The 21,685-nt window shown below is 36.5% G+C and overlaps 1 protein-coding gene across 1 annotated transcript in view; it reads right to left on the minus strand.

Moving 5' to 3' along the window:
* Nucleotides 1-259: 259 nt before the first annotated feature.
* The window catches only part of CRPPA (CDP-L-ribitol pyrophosphorylase A), a 105,486-nt gene continuing 84,060 nt past the window's right edge, over nucleotides 260-21,685 (minus strand). Inside the window, exon 10 of the mRNA XM_053999562.1 lies at nucleotides 260-2,716. Coding sequence (XP_053855537.1) covers nucleotides 2,612-2,716 — 105 coding nt within the window. The 3' untranslated portion in view covers nucleotides 260-2,611. The remainder of the gene's footprint in view (nucleotides 2,717-21,685) is intronic.

Genomic DNA, 21,685 nt, shown 5'->3' on the forward strand with positions numbered 1-21,685 from the left:
ATTCTCTTTTCTGATGAACACTACCCAAGGAATACTAATTAGAGTGCTTAAGGAGTAAGGTAAGCAAGGCTGGCAGAGTCTGAGCTTCTATTTACTTTCTGTTATCTCTGTCCAAATGTTCAAAGCAATATGGGTGGTGACTGATTCACTAGTTAAATTCAAAACAGCATGTGTGTACAAAAGGCTGCCAAGTTTTTCATGTATACTGCTATTTGTGAGAAGCTATGCACAGACAAAAAACAATCAACCAGTTTCTTAATTTCATTTTATATCTTTATTCCCATTGTAAGTACTAACAATCACCCAAAAAACCATTTAAATTTGGTTTGGATACACAATAGCATTAATCACAGTCTAGTTTCTTTCTTTTTTTTTTTTTTTAACTGCAGTTTTAGCATTTTGTGATCTGTTTTAGTAGTTCTGTTGTTGGTGTATTTGCTTCCAGCAAAATGGACTTTCAGTGTTGTAGATTATTTTAAAAGATTGCTAAAGATTAAAAAGCCATAATGCAATGATTAACAGTACATTAATAAAGCTTATTATCTTCCATTTAGGATTAGTACTAAGTATATTGGATAACCCAAAACCTACTTTTTCTTGTGTATTGTCTGTTCTCCTTTCAAAATAAATCTATAAACAACTTTAATATATTTTTTTATTACAGCACTTCATTGCGGTATCATTTTTAATTGGATTGAAATCCTCTTAGGAGAATGAGGTAAGTAAAACCACCCTAAAAAATAAAAGCTCTGTTTAAGCAAATGATGTTGCATGCAAACCAATGTTAATGCAGTATCACAATGTATAAATTAGAGTGGATAGAAAACATCAAGGATTTTCTAAATTCACCTTCTTAGTATTTGGGGGAAACACATCACAGATTGCATTTTAGTCTTCAAGCAAACAAGAATAACAAAATACAGTTAAAGAGACATCTTTCATTATGTCTTTTAAAAGCCTGTGGGACAAATTCCTTCATAAAATTTATTAATGTAAAAGCACATTCAGAAAACTTATTTGTGAGAGCTGTCCTGTTAAATTTTGAATACCAGTAATAAATTCTTTAGTTCTTCACTATTTGTGTGCTCTGCATATGGACAGACATGAATATATGTATGAATAAAATATGCCTATTATATAGCCATACACAGAGCTAATATGAATGCTTATGTTGTACAATGTCAGAAAAGGACAAATTATTAATCAAAGCAGAGAAAAGAAAGAAGCAAAGAAGAAAGGAGATGATACACAAGAACTTTGTTAATTATCTTTGCTAGAACTTTGTTAGTTATCTATTACTTGAGTGTAGAAGAAAATGTCTGCTTTGGATATAGAACCGTCAGCTAACAACTCTTTATTTTATAATGAAGGAAGTTTGGGACCAAGATCAGCTTCTAAAAGAGATTTAAACCAGAGATATAAATAGTCATGTGAAGGGAAAGAGGAAAGGGACCAAACAGGGAGCTTGTTATCCTAAGTTTTGTCTGAGCACCAGAGGGAGTGGAACATGGTGGAAGTAAGGGGAGGGATGCTGTTTTTAAAGGGAAGCTGCTGAAAACTGACAAACTGAATCAGGGATTCACTGGACACTTCTGGTGGGGATAATTCTCCAAGACCTTATTCCAGCCATATCAAGTATGTAAGACACTAACCTAGCCCCTTCACAAATTGCAGGAGAGATAAAATTCCTGGGTCTGATGCATAGGGAAAGACATGTTTTCAGGGACACTGCTTGTATTGCTCTTAGTGTTTGTGATACCTGGAGACACTCCACATAATAATCATTCACCATTTCATCTTCCTGTCCCAATGGTCCACACCTGACTATCTTTGAGTTCATAATGCTTGCTCTCCTTGCTACTATTTGCTACATACATCAACCAGCAAGAGATGAGAATTGTATTCTTATACATGAATTAACAGACTCTTCCTATTTCAGTGGAGCTACAGGAGCTCTGAATGATGGCACATGGGCACGGGAAGAAGTGTAGCACCAAGGAGGCTACAGCCAGAGCATACTGCATCTGGAGAACTGGGGGTTAGCACCTCGTTGTATCCATGTGTATCTTTTCTTTGATTTTGAATGATCTCTTCATTCCACAGAGAACAGGTACCTGACCTTTCCAACACTTCCTGCAATATGCATTTCTCTTTATGTCAGGAAAGCTACAGTCTGTAAGGAACTCTACATTCACTAATAGGTATTACAGCAGCAATTTTTAAATAATTTCACATAAAGTAGACGAGCTGTGTTTTAGGATTAATTTATCTGAAATAGAACTTAAGTCATGCAGTCCTAGAGACACACACATAGTTAAAGACAATTCTGTATGTATGCGTTGGTGTCCTCTGTGATCAGTACCTTGAAAAACATTTCAGTATCATTCCTCACAGTATATACCCAGTGTATCTCAGAATTATTTGTATTTCCTTTTATACTTTATACATAATATTAGACTTGTATTTTAAATATCAAAAATATGCTATTAAATGATCTTAATAATAAATGGCATAAATCCAGAGTTTTCAACAAAGAATAAAATGACTTAAGACCTTTGGTGAACAGATGATGAAAACTAACATTTCCAAAAGCTACACATGATTCATGGTCTTATGCTACCAACAGCTGGCCAATAAGCTCTGGGTTTCTGTCCTTTATCAATGCCATGATAAGAGCAGCAGCAGAATTTACTGTCTCCTGAAGCAGCAAAGGGTCCTGGAACAAAAAGAAAAGGATAAATGAGGGAGTAGGGAAAACAATGTATTTACAAAAGTGGAAAAAGTAAATATTTAAAATCAAATTTCAATTATGCCAAGTTACCATATGATTACTGAAGAAACAAAGCTCTTTATTAGAAGAAGAACTTCTAAAACTTTTATTTTAAGGAACCGCAATTTCATGGTAGTAACCATTTTCTCCAGTCTCCTTGATGCAAAACTGCTAGAATTCCATCTACTCAGAGACCACCAAAACACTTGATTCTGTCATTGGCTTCCTAACAGAATTTTAAAATCTAAACGGCAGTAAAAATTTTGGGGTTGAAAACATGGAACAAAATACAGGATTTAATTGACTGGCATAGTTAAAGACCTGCAACTTTAAGCACCTAAGGAGTCCCATCTGTAGTCTACCAACTACTTGAATTTACAAAGGCATTTAAGCACTGGGATTTCAATGGTTTAGGCTGATTTTTATATCAAATAACTTCAAAAAGTAGTCTGGTTTTGATAGGCAAGTATAGAAACCAACACAGGAAACGGCAATAAAATGAGACATTGATTCTATGTTTCTAATTGAGCACTCCAGCTCACATTTGAAAGATTCTTTTGTCTAATTACCAAATTTTCTTAATTTTATGGACTGCAAAAGGTTGGCCTCTTACTACCAGTAAGATTTCCATTTGTGCACTGGGAAAATAGCAATAGATGTAGTCAGGCATGAAGACATCCCTGGAGCAAGAAATAGGAGAGAACAATTTCTGTGAAGCAACAGAGAAAAAGAAAGGTCTACAAAACTCTAGGGTAGGGGGAATCTACAAAGAGAAATCAAGAGCTGTCCTCCATAGCTATGATGGATAAAACAATAGGTTTTATCCATTTTTTTCCATGATGGAAGCAAAAGATAAGGACTAGTATACAATGGAAGAGCTTATTGGACAGATCAAGGAAACTCATCATGAGGGTGCTATAACATAAGACTCACATCCGTGTAAAATGTGATACATATAGAGCTTCCTGCCTGGGGTAGGAGGATGGAGCAGTTTGATTTCGCATCTTTTCCCCTCTTTTTCTAAGATGCTGCACAAAGGAAGAATTTGTAGAGAACACAAGAACACTTAAGAAATCTGGACTAATGAACAAAGAAGAAACTGTTTCCACAATTTATACAAAAAAACACAATATCAAAACTTGTTTTTTAATATATAAGGCAACTGCTGAAGGGACCTGCCTATTCAGCTAGCAAAGAGGGGAACTGGAGACTGAGAAGTTGCAGTTGAAGGAAAAACTGAAAGGGAAAAGGTGTCCCTGGAACATTCTGGAACAATGTGGAAACAGGTCCAGAGGAGAGCCACAAAAAATGATGAGACGGCTGGAGCACCTCTCCTATGACGGGCTAAAAGGGTTGGGCTTGTTCTGCTTGGAGAAGGGAAGACCCTGGGGTGACCTTATGGCAGCCTTTCAGCACTTAAAATGGGCCTCCAAGAAAGATGGGGTGAGACCTTTTAGTAGGGTCTATAGGGGCATGGTTTAAACTAAAATAGAGTCAATTCAGACTAGGTATAGAGAAGAAAGTTTTTATTATGTGCAGGTGAAACAATAGAACAGTTTTCTTAGAGAGGTGGTGGATGTTCCATCCCTCGAGATATTCAAGGTCAAGTTGGTCAGGGCTCTGAGCCATCTGATCTGGTTGAAGATGCCCCTGCTTACTGCAGGGGGGCTTGAGTAGTCAACTAACCTCTAAAGGACCCTTCCAAACCAAATTATTCTATGATTCTATGATAATGTTCTTATTAGCTTTTTTACTTATGTAAATGAAATTAAACATGCCAGAGAGGTAACTGGATTGAATTAGAAATAGCTACTTTATAATTGTTTTTTTTATCATTTCTGAAAAAATGATGTTTGTATTTGCCTAGAATTTTGTCTTAAATATCATCAAATTAGTAAATTACAATTTGTAACCTCGCAAAAGATTACACTCCTTAGAAATTCATGTTATATATTCCAATACGCAGTAAAATTATTTGTTAGAGTTCTAAAAAACCGTGGTAGAATAAAAATGCTCATGACATGTGCCTTGCTTGAGTGACACCTTTTCAGTTAAACAAGGAGTGAGGAAGTCTACTGAGGTCCTGCTCCTTCAGAACCTTTTGTCATGGACTAAGGGTGCAAAGGCAAACTCGGAATTCACTGCTCTGGCTCAGCGGGGCATTCAGTCCCTCATTTCCCATGGGTATAAACTGCTGGATAAAGCACAAGGAGAGCGGAAGTCATGCACACACCCACTCAGATGGCAAACACTGCAGTTGCTTTCAAAATCGAGCAATGCAATTCTTGCTATTCAGCAATGCCAAATCTCCTTGTGCCCTTCATCACCTTTTGTTCAGTTTATCTCAAAAAGCACTTCACAATTACAGACACTGTCTTCCAAATGGGCTTCCAGCCATATCTGAAGTTGGCTGGAGGTGTATAGTATTTTTTTTCCATTTCACAAAAAGAAATAAAATACACCTGGCCCAGAATGCACTTAATGTTTCTCCCAATAAATCTTTCCACATCCTCTGTTGGTTACTGGATTCAGTATACATTCCTTTGCAGTAATAAATTATTCAAGTTTCTGAACATAATAGGAAGCAAGAGAAAGAAATTTAACTTTCACAGGAGAGATTGAAAGTGACACCATAAGATTCTTTTAGACTGAAAAAAGCCTTTTCTAAAGCTAAATCTAAGGCTTTAGTGCTAATTTCCATTTTCTGAACAAAAGACATATAAAGAATTATGAGTAATATTTGGAAGGCAAGCAATGTGTACAGAAACCTGCATGCAGAAGTGGTCTAAAAACCACTGAAACTGACTGCTGAATTAAAATTGGTTCAAAAACAGAAACATAGTAAGTAAGCAGCACAAATTAGAACTGCAAGCTTTACAGTTACTTCACTTCTAATAATCCAGTTATTAATACTATCATTATAACTCTTCAGGCCCCTATAACTATTGGCCCCTGTGTAGGATTGGTCACTGTAAGTCTGTTTTTTTGAAAATAACCAGACTGGTTTTCTTTAAGGGAATATATATAATCTCATTTAGGATAACAAATGTAATAGAAAATATATTCTTATTCTAAATTCAGTTCCAGTTGATGATTTAACTATCTCATGAAGTACATACTGAGGATTTCAATAAGGCAATCCTTTAAAGTATTTATCATAGGGTTATTAATTTTAGATTTGTGCTAATGGTCCTTCCCAGTAACATTATCCCATTCTGATTTGAGGGTCACCCATTCACTGAAGAGTGTCCAGCACCTGGGCCCAGGAGCCAGCCTCTGAGTGCAGGAGAAATCAGTGACACAGATGTCAAGTACGTGCTGACTTTAACTTGCTTTACTCTCACAGCCACAGTCTCACTGGAAGGAGGTAGTAAATAACACAAAGAACTGGACTCCTTCAGGAATTTCAGTTTGTCTATCCTGTATCTTTCTGAGATTCAAGACTCACTCTTATGATAGGAATCATTATCATAGTATCTGATGGTCACAGCCTGGGCATAATTTAAAACTTTTGTTGATCATCTCTAGTCATTATCACAACAACTGCCCCCCCCCAAAAAAAAAAGGCCACCCCCCAAAAAACCCACCCAAAAAAACCCAGAAAAAAATGCAGCAACTGAAAGGTAAGACATTGTTCAACGTATAGGCATAACAATGACTGATGAAACAGCTAAACTATATCTCAGGTCTTTCTCTCTTCAAAATCCTGCTAAGACTTTATTTTATTTTAGGCCATTACTCTGCCTGTAAGCAGTTATTTTCAATGTGATTTGAACACCAGAAGTTTTTCTAAAGAATATTAAAAAGAAATAAAATTACAGGATTCAACAACAACCCAGGAAAGGAAAAAACTCCTGTGGGTCTTTATTAATTTAAAGTTAAACAAATATGCGAACACTTCAAGTCCCCTGACTATACCCTTAAAATACCCATGGTTTTGACACTGCAATGTTATTTCTGGCAACAGTACCGATTACAGCTGATAGTGCCTACAGGGAAGCTTCAATAAGGATGCCAGGACAAACTTAATCTACCACACCTAACTCCGTTGCACATACAGGCCTCCAAACTTCTTTTATATTCAATGGCATAGCACTAAATCTTTCAAAAATCTCATTATTAGTTGCAGGAAGTCAAATAATCAAGCAGAACCACGTCTTCACATGTTTAATTGCCTGACATGTTTGCCTGTATTGTAACCACGATAAAACCCAGGATGTCAGAACAGGAGGATCAATACAAATCCTCCTGCAGCCACAAGAGCTCTCACACGTTCCTGCCCACCCACTGCTTAGCACTGCAAAGCCCAGGCACAGAACTTCATCCGGCACACCAGGCACTGAGTGCACAGCCCTGCACACACTGGACTGAGCAAACAGGAATAGTTCTTTCCCTCATTAATGAAATCCTTAAAAAAGACTGTGACCTCTGAAGAAGACTTGGAGGCAGTAATGACTTTAATGGATCAATAACTGAAGTTCCACATGATCAACTGGTGTGCCATGAACTCCCCCCAACCATTGTGGTATTCACTGTCTATTTATTTCATCCAGTTGATTTAAATGATTCTCCTGTAAAAAGAAAAGCCAACCTCCCCCAAACATTTCTTGGCCATTAATAAATAGAAATTTTTATTGTTCAAACAGATTATTAACTACATTTATAAGCTAAAACCAAAACTTTTACCACTTTATATTTATGTAGTTTGGAAAAGAAAGCATTCAGAAACACTGCCAATGTTATAAACCATAAATCCACATAACAGCTCTTTGATTCCAAAATAAAATATCTACTTTGTCTATTATTAAATAGTAAAAATATTCCAATGTTACCATATTGTGTGATGGCTGTAAGTCATACTCAGAATTTATTTGATATAGAGTTTCTGACTGTAGGGGTTCTCTGGTCTGCAGACTAAGACTGGCAATGGCTACAGTGACAGAGTTAAAGTTGTGTTTGGAATATGTAATCTGATATTTTACAAATGTGCATTTATTTAAGAAACTGTGAAGATATCTGAATACTTACTGACATTTCCCTTATGATTCATTTCCTTGCTTCAATCTGTTTAGGATTTACTTTTTTTCCCCAAATGAAACTTCATATATATGCATTTCAATTTACAGTTTAAGAATAGTTTGAAAAACACACCTACCCTTTTCAGCTCAAAAAGAGAAAGCCTCTGCAGGTATTACATCTGTTTTTTACTGCCAAAAGAATAAAACTGCTGTGTTCCATTATTTACACTCTGTCTTGCTCTAATATTATTTGACATTCCATTAAATAAAGTTTGGTTGTTTTTTTTTTTAATTAATAGAAGAGTATAGTCCTGATTTTATGGCTGACAGAAAGCCTGAAAACAGGATTTAAAGACACTGCTAAACTTAGGCAATGTCAGTATTAACATGGTTATGTTTGCACCGGGAACAAAAAGAGGGCCGAAGCATGTGCTGGCATGCCGGCATGCTCCTGCCCTTGCTGTTCCATTGTAAGCCTGCTCCCTGGCACAGTTTTGGCTCCTGACAGCTAACATGTTTCCAGACAATGGCTGGGCATGGTTCAAGGGACAGCACTGGCCAAGGAATGCTCCCAAGGGACAGGCTGAATGAGGCCACCCTCTTTTGGGAAGCGAGAATGTAGCCATATGGAGATGAGGCATGCTGTGCCTTTTAGCCCTAGGACAAGAGAACCATCCCTGGCCTGTTTTACTTACCAGTATGGATACAGCCTATATACCACTGGGAAGTGACACTTGAGCCTTTCTGTCCCTACCAGATGCATCAAGAATACATAGAACCACAATCAAATAGTGTCTCCCAGACTGAGGCACAAATTCCATGTTGCTACCACATAGGCATGGTCATTAAAAAAATAAAAACTAACTACTCTGTAGACACCTTTCCCACTAAAACAGAGGAGAGAGGGATGAACCACACTACAAGACAGTAACTGTGCTGTACTGCACATTCTTGCCACCTTAGAGAAAAAGGCTGGAGCCAACAGAAGGAATTCGTGCCCACTGCTCCTTTTCACAGTGTGGATATGGGTGCACACCAGGTGCATCAGGAGACATGGGCAGAAAAGTGCTGATACAGTCTCTGTTCTGGGAAGCATCTTGCAAAGGACTATGTTGGCAGTACAAGAGGAGCTGCTGCTAATTTAAAACTCCACAGAATGCTGCAATTTATACTAAGGCTATACCAGATCTCTCCAAAACTCGCCTGACATCACATACTGAGTGTTGTATTTGCTGTCAGAGAAACTGAGTGGAGAATCTAGCCTCCAAAACCTCAACACTTGAAACTTTCTTCTTCAATTAATACTTTCAATTGAAACAGTTGCTCTGAAGAGGGACTGAGGTTCTTCCAGAAATCAACGATCTAACATGGTTTGTTGTTTAATGAGGAATTCATCAGTAGATTCACAAAGAAGCATTTTTTCCCCCTCAAGATATGTACTGGCATGCATCTACACATTAAAGCAACCTCCATTTCTGTAATAGTACAAATTAATCTGAGGTCTCCTTTCTTCTTAAAATGCTTCCACATCACATTTTTAATCCATGTGCCAAAGGATCTATTGATAAGTGTCATCTCATACACTATATCAATGCAACAATTTATCTCAATAAGATAGCTATGCAGATCATTCTAAAAGATAAGGAAAGTATTTCTCTGAATATTTTTAGGTTTTCTTTCAAGTAATACATAAGTAATTAAGGTAGCACTTGAGTTCAGCTAAGTAGCTGGGTTCAAAATTACTGGAGCAGGTTCATAATTGAACCTCTGTACACACAGCCTTCCTTTCTGAACAAAGAAAATGCAATCAATTTTTCTTTAGTGGATACTCCTCAAAATATAAATAATCTTGAAATCTATATACTGAGGATGCAATGAGGACTGAAAAAAAGTGAGTGGCACTGGAAGAACCAAGCTGTCACTGTGCTTTTGTAGTTTAGCAGACCACTTAATTAGTGAACTCTGATAGAGCTGAATTAACTCCCTGCAGTTAAATGGGCATACATTCATAATAATCAAGCCAAATCTGGGTGACTTGTACATAAATACATGAAACTGTACTGTAACTCTCTCTCATATTTTTGATCAGCCATGCTTCTTATAGTTTATACAAAGAAAATGGAGAGCCATCAACATTTAAAATGACTGTGTGAATCTACTGAGAACAAACAAATATTTAAAATCTTCTGAAGTCTGTGAGGATTAAGTCTCTAGTGCTTTTGCTTTTATCTTTTCAGGTAAGATTCACAGATTTAAACCTGAAGGTAAACATTAGTCTTTTGTTAAAAAAAAAAAATCCAACAAAACAGCACAAACAAATAAACAAACAAAAACTCAAATAGGATTCCTTTCTCTAGTATGATAAGAATCGACAGATTCACCCTAGATCAGCAGGCTTAAAACAGCTCCATTATCTACATATTCTACAGCATGTAGGTGACCAGGGTTCAGTTCCCTCCTTCAGTTCTCCAAATCTTTTTTCCCCCCATAAATAACACTGTGTGCTTGATCATGCTGAATGATCAATAAAAATTCCTGGACCAAAAAAATTCTGTGAAAAGCTTGTTATGAAGAACACTTTCAGTACATTCAACCACTGCATCTTGGGCAAGAGTTTTCATTCAGCACTTAACCACTATCTGATTGAAGCTCTTTACAAGAGTGAGTGTGCTAGCAGTGACAGCACAATGCCTGTGAATCATCTTGCCCACTAAGTTGCTCCAAAAGCTACCTAATGCTTGACCTAGCAGCAGTTCTGCCCTCTGTGTGGGACTGGTACAAAAGTACTGGCAGAAATAAGCCATTTAACAGATGTGGTCACCTGCAAAACTATATTATGTGTTTGAGGTTTCTTAGAGGTGGTCTCTTAATACAGTATGTTACCAAATAATTCTATAGGATGAAATATATTCATGGTGATATATGTTACTGTGCCACCTACAGGCTGTGAGGTGCCACTCTGGTAACTTGCGAAAAACACCATCAGGGTTTTTAAGCAGAAGGAAAAAATTATTCTTGTCATCAGTACAGGAAAGCTGAAGTGCTCCAGAGGCACAGGAACTTTGCTTTCTGCTCTGACAAACCTGCTCTCTGCGACCTGTTGAAAATGTAAGGTTTGTCTGAAGTCGACTGAAGCTGTAGCAAGTCATTCCTCTGTTTTCAGAAAGCTGTGGATCAATCTGATAGCACTAACAAATTCAAGTGGAAGTGGGATTTAAGCCTTCCACACAGCAGCAGCATATAGAATCACAGAATATCCTCAGCTAAAAGGGTCATTGAAGGCCACAAGGATCATTGAAGTCCCAACTCCTGGGCCTGCACAGGACAGCCCCAAAAATCCCTCCATGGGCCTGAGAACATTTTCCAAACACATTTTGAACTCTGCCAGGCTGCTTGGTGCTGTGACCACTTCCCCGAGGAGCCTGTTCCAAGTTCCCAACCACCCTTTGGGTGAACCTTTTCCTGATATGCAACCTAAACCTGACACAACTTCATGCCATTTCCTTGAGTCCTGTCACCAGTCACCAGAGAGAAGAGACGAGTGCCTGCTCTTGCACTTGCCCTTGTGAAGAAGTTATAACAGCATTCCCCTCAGAGTGTTCATGTGGTGGCTTCGCTGCTGTCTCTTCCACTGTGAGAGTCTATCAATACTTCGATGGGCTGCAGCATGAAGTTTTGCAGCTAGCCAGGAATACAGAGCAGACCCACCACAGAAAAAATGAGTTAACAGGTGCTGGTCTTCTGCAAAACATAACACCCTGATCACACAAATCATTTACAGACCACTTCTCCAGGCACCAAGCAAAGACAGAGCAGCTACGTATCCATATGACTGCATTTGACATGTGGGGCTAGTAGCAGAGCAAAAGCAGTTCAGCACAGTTTAGCTGGTTTTCTCCTATTACAGAGAAATGCAACACTTTCAAGCCCTGTTTCACTTGATGACTGTTGTTTTAGCCCTAGCTGGCAATGAGAAGGAAGGCAAAAATGAGTATGTAGAGAAGACAGAGAGATGTGATAGGGGAGCAAGTCAGAGGGGGGATAAGGACAAAACACAGAGTTAAAAGTTTAAATACACAACTATCTCAACCCTGAAAATATGAAAAACAAACCACTGCTAAAGATCAGGTGAGATTGTATCAATATCCAAGGCTCTGTCTGACAAGTAAACTGTCATATACCGCAGGTGAAATCAATAATTTTAAAAAATCTTCAAATAAGCACAGAAGACCTTTCTACCTGGTGAAATCTGGGGTCATCAGTGTAACTGTATTGCAAAAGAAAAAAATAAATTACAAAAAATTCCCAAAACCTACCTAATGGGAACAGAGGAAACAATACAGCACTTCTGCAATAAACTTATAGCACAAGCAAAAAGTAGATATTTAGGGTATATTAAACCCAGTATATTTCAATATTAGAGTCTTTTCCTTTCTATACCATATTGCATTGACAACATAGATTGGTTGTGTCACTTTTCAAGAAAAAAAAAATGAACACAGCAGTTCACAAACATCTAAGTTGATAATACTGTACAAAACATTAAATGCTTTCACTATCACAGGTTACAGAACTTTGCATACAAATGTGCTGCAACAGTTTCATATACTTTGTGGCATACAATTTGTGATTGTGACTATCAATGTTATATAAAAAGACTTGACAACTTTTAATTAGCGACTAACAAAATTGTAAGGTTTGTGGAAAGAATGAGTGATGCATCTGAATCTCCTGAGGGATGCTAAAAATCAGTACAGAAGAAATGTGAGCATTTTTTTTCCTTTTTTCCAGTCTAAAGCACATTTTTCTTCCCTTCTATAAGTGCTAACTTTATATGTAATATTAAGCATAATAGACATCCAGATCTCCAAAATAAGAAGAGGCATGTGTCCATTCAGTCATTAAAATCTTCATTATAGAACTCCTACAGACTGTGAATAATCTGAAATACAAGAACACGGCTGCAGTAACTAATTGATTGGAAACATTCCTTCTGATTACAGATATTTTATTTGAGATGTCTCAGAGGAAAAACCATATGGCCTTCTAAAAAACAACAACAACACAACAAAAATTCTCCTTTGGGGAAAGAAGTAAACAAAACCCAAGAGATACTGAGGGACAAAGTATGCGTAGACATGTGCTGGGCTATTGTTCACATCCAGCCTTGTGGCTTCCAAACTTTTAGGACGATAAAATCAGTTCAGTGGGGTAAACGCCACATTCCAATGTTGGTAACAGAAATACAAACCAAAGTAATGACAGTATTACAAGCCTGGTTACTTTGCAGTTGCAGAGACTGAATTTCAACTTTAAACTCTGTATTTTCCTGCAGGAGATCTAGTATGCAATTGGTTTTAAACTGTTGTCTCAACATTTCAAAAGCAGCTTTAAAGTGACTCAAATGTCAGTGTTTTGGGCAGCAAGACACAGTGAAAGGGAGTGGCTGTTCAGAAGCTCATTGTTAAGCGTTTGATATCACAGATTTCCCTAATTTGATACTCTTAATTGAATCTAGCTAGTTACATACAAAGTGGCTCTCAAGTTGCATCATCTGATTATTCTGTGAGGAGGGACTGATTGTAGAATAAAGCATAAAAACTTTGTGTATAAGTTACACACTGAAATATAAAAACATCTTTTAATCACATCCACAGAATGTCCATTCTATAGCTTTCATCTTATAACTCAGATTCTACTTCTCTGACCACATGTCTGCAATGTTAAGGTGTAGTTTATGTGCATCTGTCCTTTCCTGTCTACAAGCGAGCTCTACACCCTGCTGGAATGCAAAAATATAAATTCCTTGCAATTCAAGACTTTCATGTAAAGCCAAGCTAGTTTACATTTAACAAAAGAACACAAACTAAATGAAAAAAAAACTCAAACAAATAAACCCCAACAACAGTGAAAAAAACCAAGACAGACTAATGAAAAAGCATCCAGAAATGAGACTAAAATATTAAAAGGACATAAGGTGACATCTCTCCTTGGAGAGTAAGAGGAGAGGAATCAGCAGGGGTAAAACAAGTTACAACAGAATTTAGTAATAAGATTTATTCCCTTTGTCTCTCACACCAATATTAGGTTTTAGCACATCAATTTTGCAGTAATTCTGATTGTTCTCAGCATTCTTTTGCACAAAACACAAACTTGTTCCAGCTACAAAGCAGTCTTCACACAATGAATGTAATAAGCAGAAAAGGAACTTAAATTTCTTGCAAGCATGAATAATTCCATGAGCAAAGTACCTCTAAGCACAGGTATGCTCAAATATGCTCAAAACTGCTGTGAATAGAGAAAGTGCATTGTTTTCCTTCAGGTATTTTGCCTATACAATGTTCACCTACTCACTTAAGACTGGACAGTTTATTTGACCAGCACTCTAGGACATGAACTGAATGAATCCCTACTCAGAAGGCACAAGGAAATAATAATAACAACTTCTGAAAATGTTGATCCAAACTCTCAGTTTCTCTATTCTTTATTTCTTTGTCATCCTTAGTCCACAGTCTAAAGTCAGTGCAAATAGAGCGTCTGTCCTTCATAAAGTTTTCAGCTAAGCAATGGTGGGAGCATATGAATTTTGAATAATTAATCCTAGAGGAAGGATGAGTCTTAAAATCTAGTGTGAGCAAAGATTCAGAAAGCAGCAGTGAACAGTCTGCACCTAATCAAACAGATGGGGCAGGAAAGTATAAAAACACACTAGGAAACCACTGTGGTGAAGTGCTCTGTTTTCACTGAGTAGCCAAGAGGAATGGCAAACACCCGACACTGTTTCTTCCCATGGAAGTGTGGATGGAAGTAAAGCCATTTGATCCCTACAACTCCCTAAGAGGAGGATGTAGCCAAGTGGGGTCAGACTCTTCTCCCAGGCAACCAGTAACAGGACAAAGAAGAAATGGCCTCAAGTTGCATCAGGGAGGTTCAGGCTGGAAATGAGGAAACAATTTTTAACAATAGTTGAGCATTGGAACAGGCTATTCAGGGAAGTTAGGTAGAGTCACCATCCTTGGAAGTATTCAAAAAATTTGTAGATGTGGCACTTAGCAATACAATTTAGTGGGCACTCTGGTATTCTATCAAAGGTCGGACTTAATAATCTTGGAGGTCTTCTCCAACCTTAATGCTGGCTGTGATGGCTGTTCTGAGTCTCACCCCCACCTGATCATCCCTCCACTGTTAAATCAAATGGAGGAATCTCTCCTGCCACTAGCTACTGATTAAACCATGGCATAGCTGGAGGGTAAATAGCCAGTTTCCAAAAAAAACCCTTGAGTGAAGCCCAGTGATAGGAAGGCAGAAAAGAGCACATAACTTGCCTTGAAGCAAAACCATGGCAAACAGATAAAGCAGTTAGTAGCATTCCTCAGGGTTCACCAGTAAATCCTTATCCTTATCCAATTCAAAATGTATAATCCCTATAGTTGTAAGGGGACAGATGTGCTTGCTTTTAGATTGTAGTTTTCTCTTAGGCTATGAGGGTCCAGCTACATCACAAAGATAGAGCTCACAGATGTTCTTTTACATAAAAATCAGAGTTTGCCAAGACAGACTTTTCTCTCTTTCTGCTAACAAGTATCAGCCCAGATCATGTAACACAATATCCTGTCTATATACAAACAAAAGCACTCAAAATGAAAATATATCCAAGTGGTAAAATTTGTAAAATAACAAAAGAAATTGTGCTTTTAGAAGAAAGGCTACTTTAAAGCTTTAAAAATAAACAGAAAGAAATAGAATAAAAAATAATAAAAAATTAATAAGTCCTGTTTTAGCAGATGGATTAATTTTACTCTATAATTAAGATATTTTATTAAAAATAAGGCACATTAAATATTTTATTAGCTATGAACACATCTGTTTTTATGAGATTAGCATTCAGTGTTATGCCTATTCTTCAGGTGTGTTGTATCTTGAGTTGCATAACAGAAGAGACTAAGAGACTACAGCCTTTAACACTTTCAATTAAAATGTTACCAAAGTTTCCTTTCAAAAAACCTAAAACCATCTTGTGCCTACTTGCAACTTAAAGTATGTCTGTGACTGGCTGCACAAGTTTGGCTCTCCCTAGTACCTTCTGTACCAGGCATTTAAGAAACTATCTACAGAAGTCTCCAAGGGCATGATTAAACATATGTAAGAGTTTATCACATCACTGAGTCTTCACTTTAAAATGTGGGTCATCCAAATCAATGCTATTTTCACAGTGATGAATGACATTATTATTTTTCATATGAAAATGGCTTCCCATTTTTCCAAAATAGTAAGGTAGAAGAGATGATATTGTAGACTCTCTTGTAGACTGCCTGCAGGTGAAATGGTTTTGATTTTCACCTTTCCCTATAAAAATTGAATATTCATCTAAATTACTGTTGTCAGTATTTAGTAGTGATACGAGAATTATGACAATCATGAGACTTGTATAATTCACTTGTAAATGTCTAAAGCATTTTAAAATATGCTAATTTTGAACAATATTTAAAACAAACTGAAGAATAATTTAGAGGGTTTAAAATTGTTGGATTATTCTCTGAATATAACAGTCAAAAATGAAAGCAAACAGAACACTAAGTAGCCTCCACTCTCATAGCAAAAACCTTGTTAGCATCTAACCATTACAGATCCTGGACGTAACACTGCTGAGGAATTTTAAACTGATTTTAAAAAGTCAATACTTTTTTTTTTTTTTAATAGAAACTGTTTAACAATAACAACATTTATGTTTAAGGGAAATGTAGTGGCTTCATTTTGTGGAGTTCTGGTCTTGGTATCCACAGTTACCATGGAAATAATACTCATGAAAAGGTCAGTTAGTCAAGTGGGAACACTGGATGGCACAGATATGAATCCCAGCACTCACCATGTGAGCTCAGTTATGAGAGCCTGCAAAGTTATTATGTCATAGATTTGTTTGGTAAAAAAGGAAAGGAATGTAGCTCTGTTTAAGCCTTATCCAGAATTAAAAACCAGTTCTGCTGTTAAAATAATTTAGGTGTTAATTCCAGCTAGAAAGCACAACTTTTACTTTTTCTCTTACTTTGACTCACTTTTTTTTTTTTTTCCTTCCAGCTTCAGTATTTGCTTCCAGATTCACAGCTGCATTTAGAAGTGCATGTATCTTTTTACATGGGCACTGATTTCACATTGTTCATCTCCTCAGCCTGTATCGATTAGATAAATGTGTGGTTTGGCTTTTCATGGACATGCTTTAAAAGTTTCCTCTGGACAAAAGAAGTAATCTCTGACTCCATTTCCACTAAATCCTCTCTTGATTCAATATCTCTTTTGTCTTCAACAAACTGTATTCCCTTGTGCCCGCTCTTGGCCTCAGCTTTTACCCTGTGTGTTCTGCTTCCATAAATCTGCTGCCTATTCAGTCAGCAGAATTATGTCTGCAGCAGTACAGATGTGCCACAGCTTCTTCTCTTGACACTCCAACTTGTCCTCAGTCACAATGCCCACTTCACTATAACTGCTAAGATTATCTTTCCATTACTTACTTGAAGCATACCTGGTAAGAACTTTAACTTTTGCTGCTTAAAACCCTTTTATATGCTCAAAGTGAGATACTATTCTCCCAGTCAAACAAATCTAACAGCAACATGTTCCCTTCAAGGTCCATTAGGAAAACACAGGCTGTCTTTTGCTTGAGGTTGTCTGCGGACATGTTCCAGTCCAAAGATGGGACTTAAAAATCCTTTCTAGGTTACTGTATTTTGATTATTTCCCGCTGGTTTCTGTATACCCTTTCCCATAACCAGATCAGACATTAGCAGAAAGGATTTCCTGAACTGTTTAGCCTAATCTTCACTTAAAAAATATTCTTGTGTCCATGCTTCAGTGATTTACTCTTCTTATAACACTGATGATGTAGCAACATTTTTACAGTATATAAGCTAGACAATATTATAGAAACATGTAGTATAAAAAACTGCCTGTCTTCCACTTCCCTGAATTTTTTTTTCAAATATTTGCTCTCTTATCAATATTCTGGACAATATAAGCAATGAGTTCCATAATCTACACTTTCAAGACACTTTTCTCGATTTTAGAGAAAATCATTAAGTCCAAACTCACTCCTGAAATCTTTTAAAGGTGCAATTCATATAGATGCCAAGAATATTATTCTTATTGAGAGTAAATTATCTGATTTATTCTTCCTTTTAATTTTTTCAATATACTTTTATAGGATTCTAATACTAGGATGGAAATTTGAAGTGTAAATTTTAATTTTTGTGTATTTCGTCATGACCAATCTCAAAGCTTTATGGATATACACTAGAATTAATTTGTTTGAACAAATTTAAAAATAAATGATGTTGTACAAAATGGCAGTAAATATCAGTTAGGGGCATTATAATTTTGCAATAACATTTAAAATTATTAATCAGAAAATCTCTAAACATCAAGCTAAATATCAGAAAAAACATATTTTAAAATTCAGAGAGTAATAAACTGTAATTATGACAAAAATCATCTTTGCCAAAACATTTCTAGATTCATTCCACCTCATTAGGATGCATTTAGAGAAGCAATAAATTTTAAAAGCATTGTATATGAATCCTTGTTTCTGCAACTACCATCATATTAAGTAAATAAATCACAGAATCATCAAGGTTGCAAGAGACCTTCAAGACCAACAAGTCCAACCATCAGCCCAGCAACACCAGAATCACCCCTAAGCCAAATCCCCCAAGTGCTACATCCGGACACCTCTTGAACACTTCCAGAGAGTGTGACTCCACCATCTCCCTGGGCAACTTATTCCAATGCCTGACTGCTCTTTCAGTGAAACATTTTCTTTTCTAATATTTAAATATATTGCAATTATATTCATATTCTGCAGTCAGTAAATAACAGGAGCTCTAAAGCCAAATCAGTAACTAGAAGAAATCCTTTATTGTACTTATTTGATAACGTTCTGAGAAAACTGCCATGGACCCCAGACAATTTTCTGTGTCCTTGTGTTGGCCACTGTGATGTTATATTCTGCGTTGACTTTGGTATGTGCTTAAAGGAACCAATAGTGTATTTACACAATAGTTAATACATAAACTGTAATAAGTTATGACAAGCATTGTATTTCAAGACAATTATAATTTGCCTCTAGTAGATTTATAAGGCATGGGACTAAATACCTATTGAGTTTTACCACCCAAGAAGTACTGTTTTGGACTGAAATGCCTGGATTATATTACTGATATAAAATGGAAAATAAACATCAAAATAAGGAAGCAAGCAATAGACTGATTTGTGAATGCTGTCATTGCATACCAGCTCCAGGACATTAATTTTATCAAGAAGACTGAAGCTATTTATAACAGCAATTGCAATCAGTTACTTTTCAGTTTCTTAAAGTCTTTGGCAAAGAGAAATACAGTTCAGATGAAAAGAACTAGAAAAGTCTGATAAGTAGCATTACAAAGCAGAACTATTGCATGATTATGAGATTCTGCCTGCACCCCGTGTTTACAGTGCATGCAATAATATGATCTGATTTGATAACATAGAATCTGAAAATATTTTTTTTAAGTTCAGATATACAGAATAGCGCTCATTCGTGACCAAACAGTCCAAATTCGAGAAGCTTAGTTGCATGCATTCTTTAAAAAAGACAGTCCATGAATCCTTGCATTTAAGTTAGGTAATTTAGACTGCTGTGTCACTTGCAATTGTACTTAAGGTTTGTAACTTGCAGAATCTTCTAAAGTTAATTTTGGAATCAGTTCCTTCTCTTGAAAGAGCTGCAAAAACTTTAAAATCATCACAAGTCACCAGAATAGATTAGTTAGCTACTGCCCAGGTTGCCAGTCCCACCTTATGCAGAGAGACACGTCCAAGATTCAACATCAACAGATCATCAAGACTTGGTTTAATTTATTTCATTGGATGAAACCACGTCCCAGCAGAGGCTGTTGGCAATAACAAACTCCCTCAGCCTTACAGTGGGTAGATATGTGCTTTCTGATATCACACATAACAAACACCATTTACTTCAGGTGCAATAACTGAGGATGGCTTCTGGCCAGTGCATTGCAAGGTTCTGATGGCATCCCAAGAACAGCAACTTTCTTGGAAAGGTGTGAAAATGTCTGATATGAATTGCTCATTTGTCACAATTATATCCACAGTGTACTTAATCTGGGATTCTAAATCTTATTGGTTTTAAGACATAGCATTATTGACAGTTATCTGTACCTCAGATATAGTTTAAATTATTCTTGATAAAACATGTAAAATGCATACTATAAAAAAATTTCAACTACATCTTCAAATGCCAGCTCTCAGAAGGAGAAATCAGCATGAACAATGTGTTCACCCAAAGTACATTTTGTTCACCATTTCTGCTACCTGTCTATTGTTTTCTCTCTTTGGCAAATTCTGCTTTTCAGCTGTGGCCTCAGACATCACATGAAAAGTAAAGAATGAAAACCAGAAGGTGGAACACTATTGTGAAGCTTAAATGAGCAAACTATAGAATTCCGTTACATAAATAAAAGTAAAAGCAGGAATCAGATTTCAAATACAATGTTAAAAAGGTGAGAAATCTGGCTTGTATATGAGTTTTTAAAATATCCTTCTATATAACATAAACAGTTCTGAGTGCTTACAGGGATGAAAGAGGGATGTAGCTACAAAAACTTCCTTTAAATTCGGACAGCCAGATTGACACAATCCACAAGAAAGTCAGAATTACGAAACTACGCAGTGGGAGAACAGCTTTTAACATAGCTAGTACAATTCACTGCTACATCAGATGAGAGAATTCAAAATTATATCAGAATTAGACACAGATTCACAGAAAAATTTCATTATTTTCAATAAATCTTGGACAGAAAAAGGGTGTGTGAGTTCAGAAATATAACCTTCAAAATCCAAGGATACCTGCAAGTCAAGTAGTTGATGTGTTTGGCACTATGCTCCTGATATATTCTGCTTTTAGAAGAGCCAAAATGCTAAAACACAAGCATTTGTGTTTTAGGTCGCTAAACCTAAAATCTACTAAAATTCTCTATATTAAGTTGTCTGACTTACTCTACTCTAACATTACCTGTAATAAAGTGGATGGCTAAATCAAGAAGCTTGTTCCCCTCACGCCCCTTCAAAGATATAAATGAGCCTCTCCTTTCCTACACAGTGATTCAGATCAGGAGCCTAACACCCACAATTTATTTAGATATCATAGCTGGATGTAATAATCAAATAATCCATAATATGAAAAAAAAAATATTTTCTCTTTTTAAGATTCCATAGAGATCTTTGTATTTGTTAGAAAATCTCAACTAGCAGAGAAAAATTCTTGTGTGGAAGAGGGGCATTTAAAAAACATCTATTCTAAAGGCAAACATACTCTGATATATATAAGCAGTAAAACACCGAACTAAATCCCACAGATTCTTATTTTTCATAAATGCTGCCCTTTGTCTGTTGTGATAGCTTATGAAATTATTACTTGAATAGTCACTGAAAATAAAAGCTATATATTGTAAAAAGTGTTGTTTCATCATAGAAATGTATGTAATTCTGTGCCTGCATTAGCTGTCAGTCATGAACTGAAAATTACAATAGAACTTGGTAGAATTAAATTCCTATAAATTATATCTAAGAGGAGGTTGGAGTTTGTTTAAATTGTACTTCAAAGCAGTTGCTATAGCTCCTTATTCAAACATCCTTGTAATTTTCTGCCTGCCTTTCTCTTGCAGGTTTATTTCCAATTTCCCATTTACTGAGTGTCTGTGTAAAAGTTCTAGAGGTTAAGTAACAGGTATATTCTTAAAAACCTGTGATTGTCTGTCGTCAATTTAATTAATTTGCTCAGAATCTTTGTATATAATGGAAACATAAGGAGATTCAGATTCCAGGCATCTTGATTCCATAGTTCAGTGTAGCA

This window comes from Vidua macroura, chromosome 1 (assembly GCF_024509145.1).
Source record: "Vidua macroura isolate BioBank_ID:100142 chromosome 1, ASM2450914v1, whole genome shotgun sequence".
Taxonomy (NCBI): domain Eukaryota; kingdom Metazoa; phylum Chordata; class Aves; order Passeriformes; family Viduidae; genus Vidua; species Vidua macroura.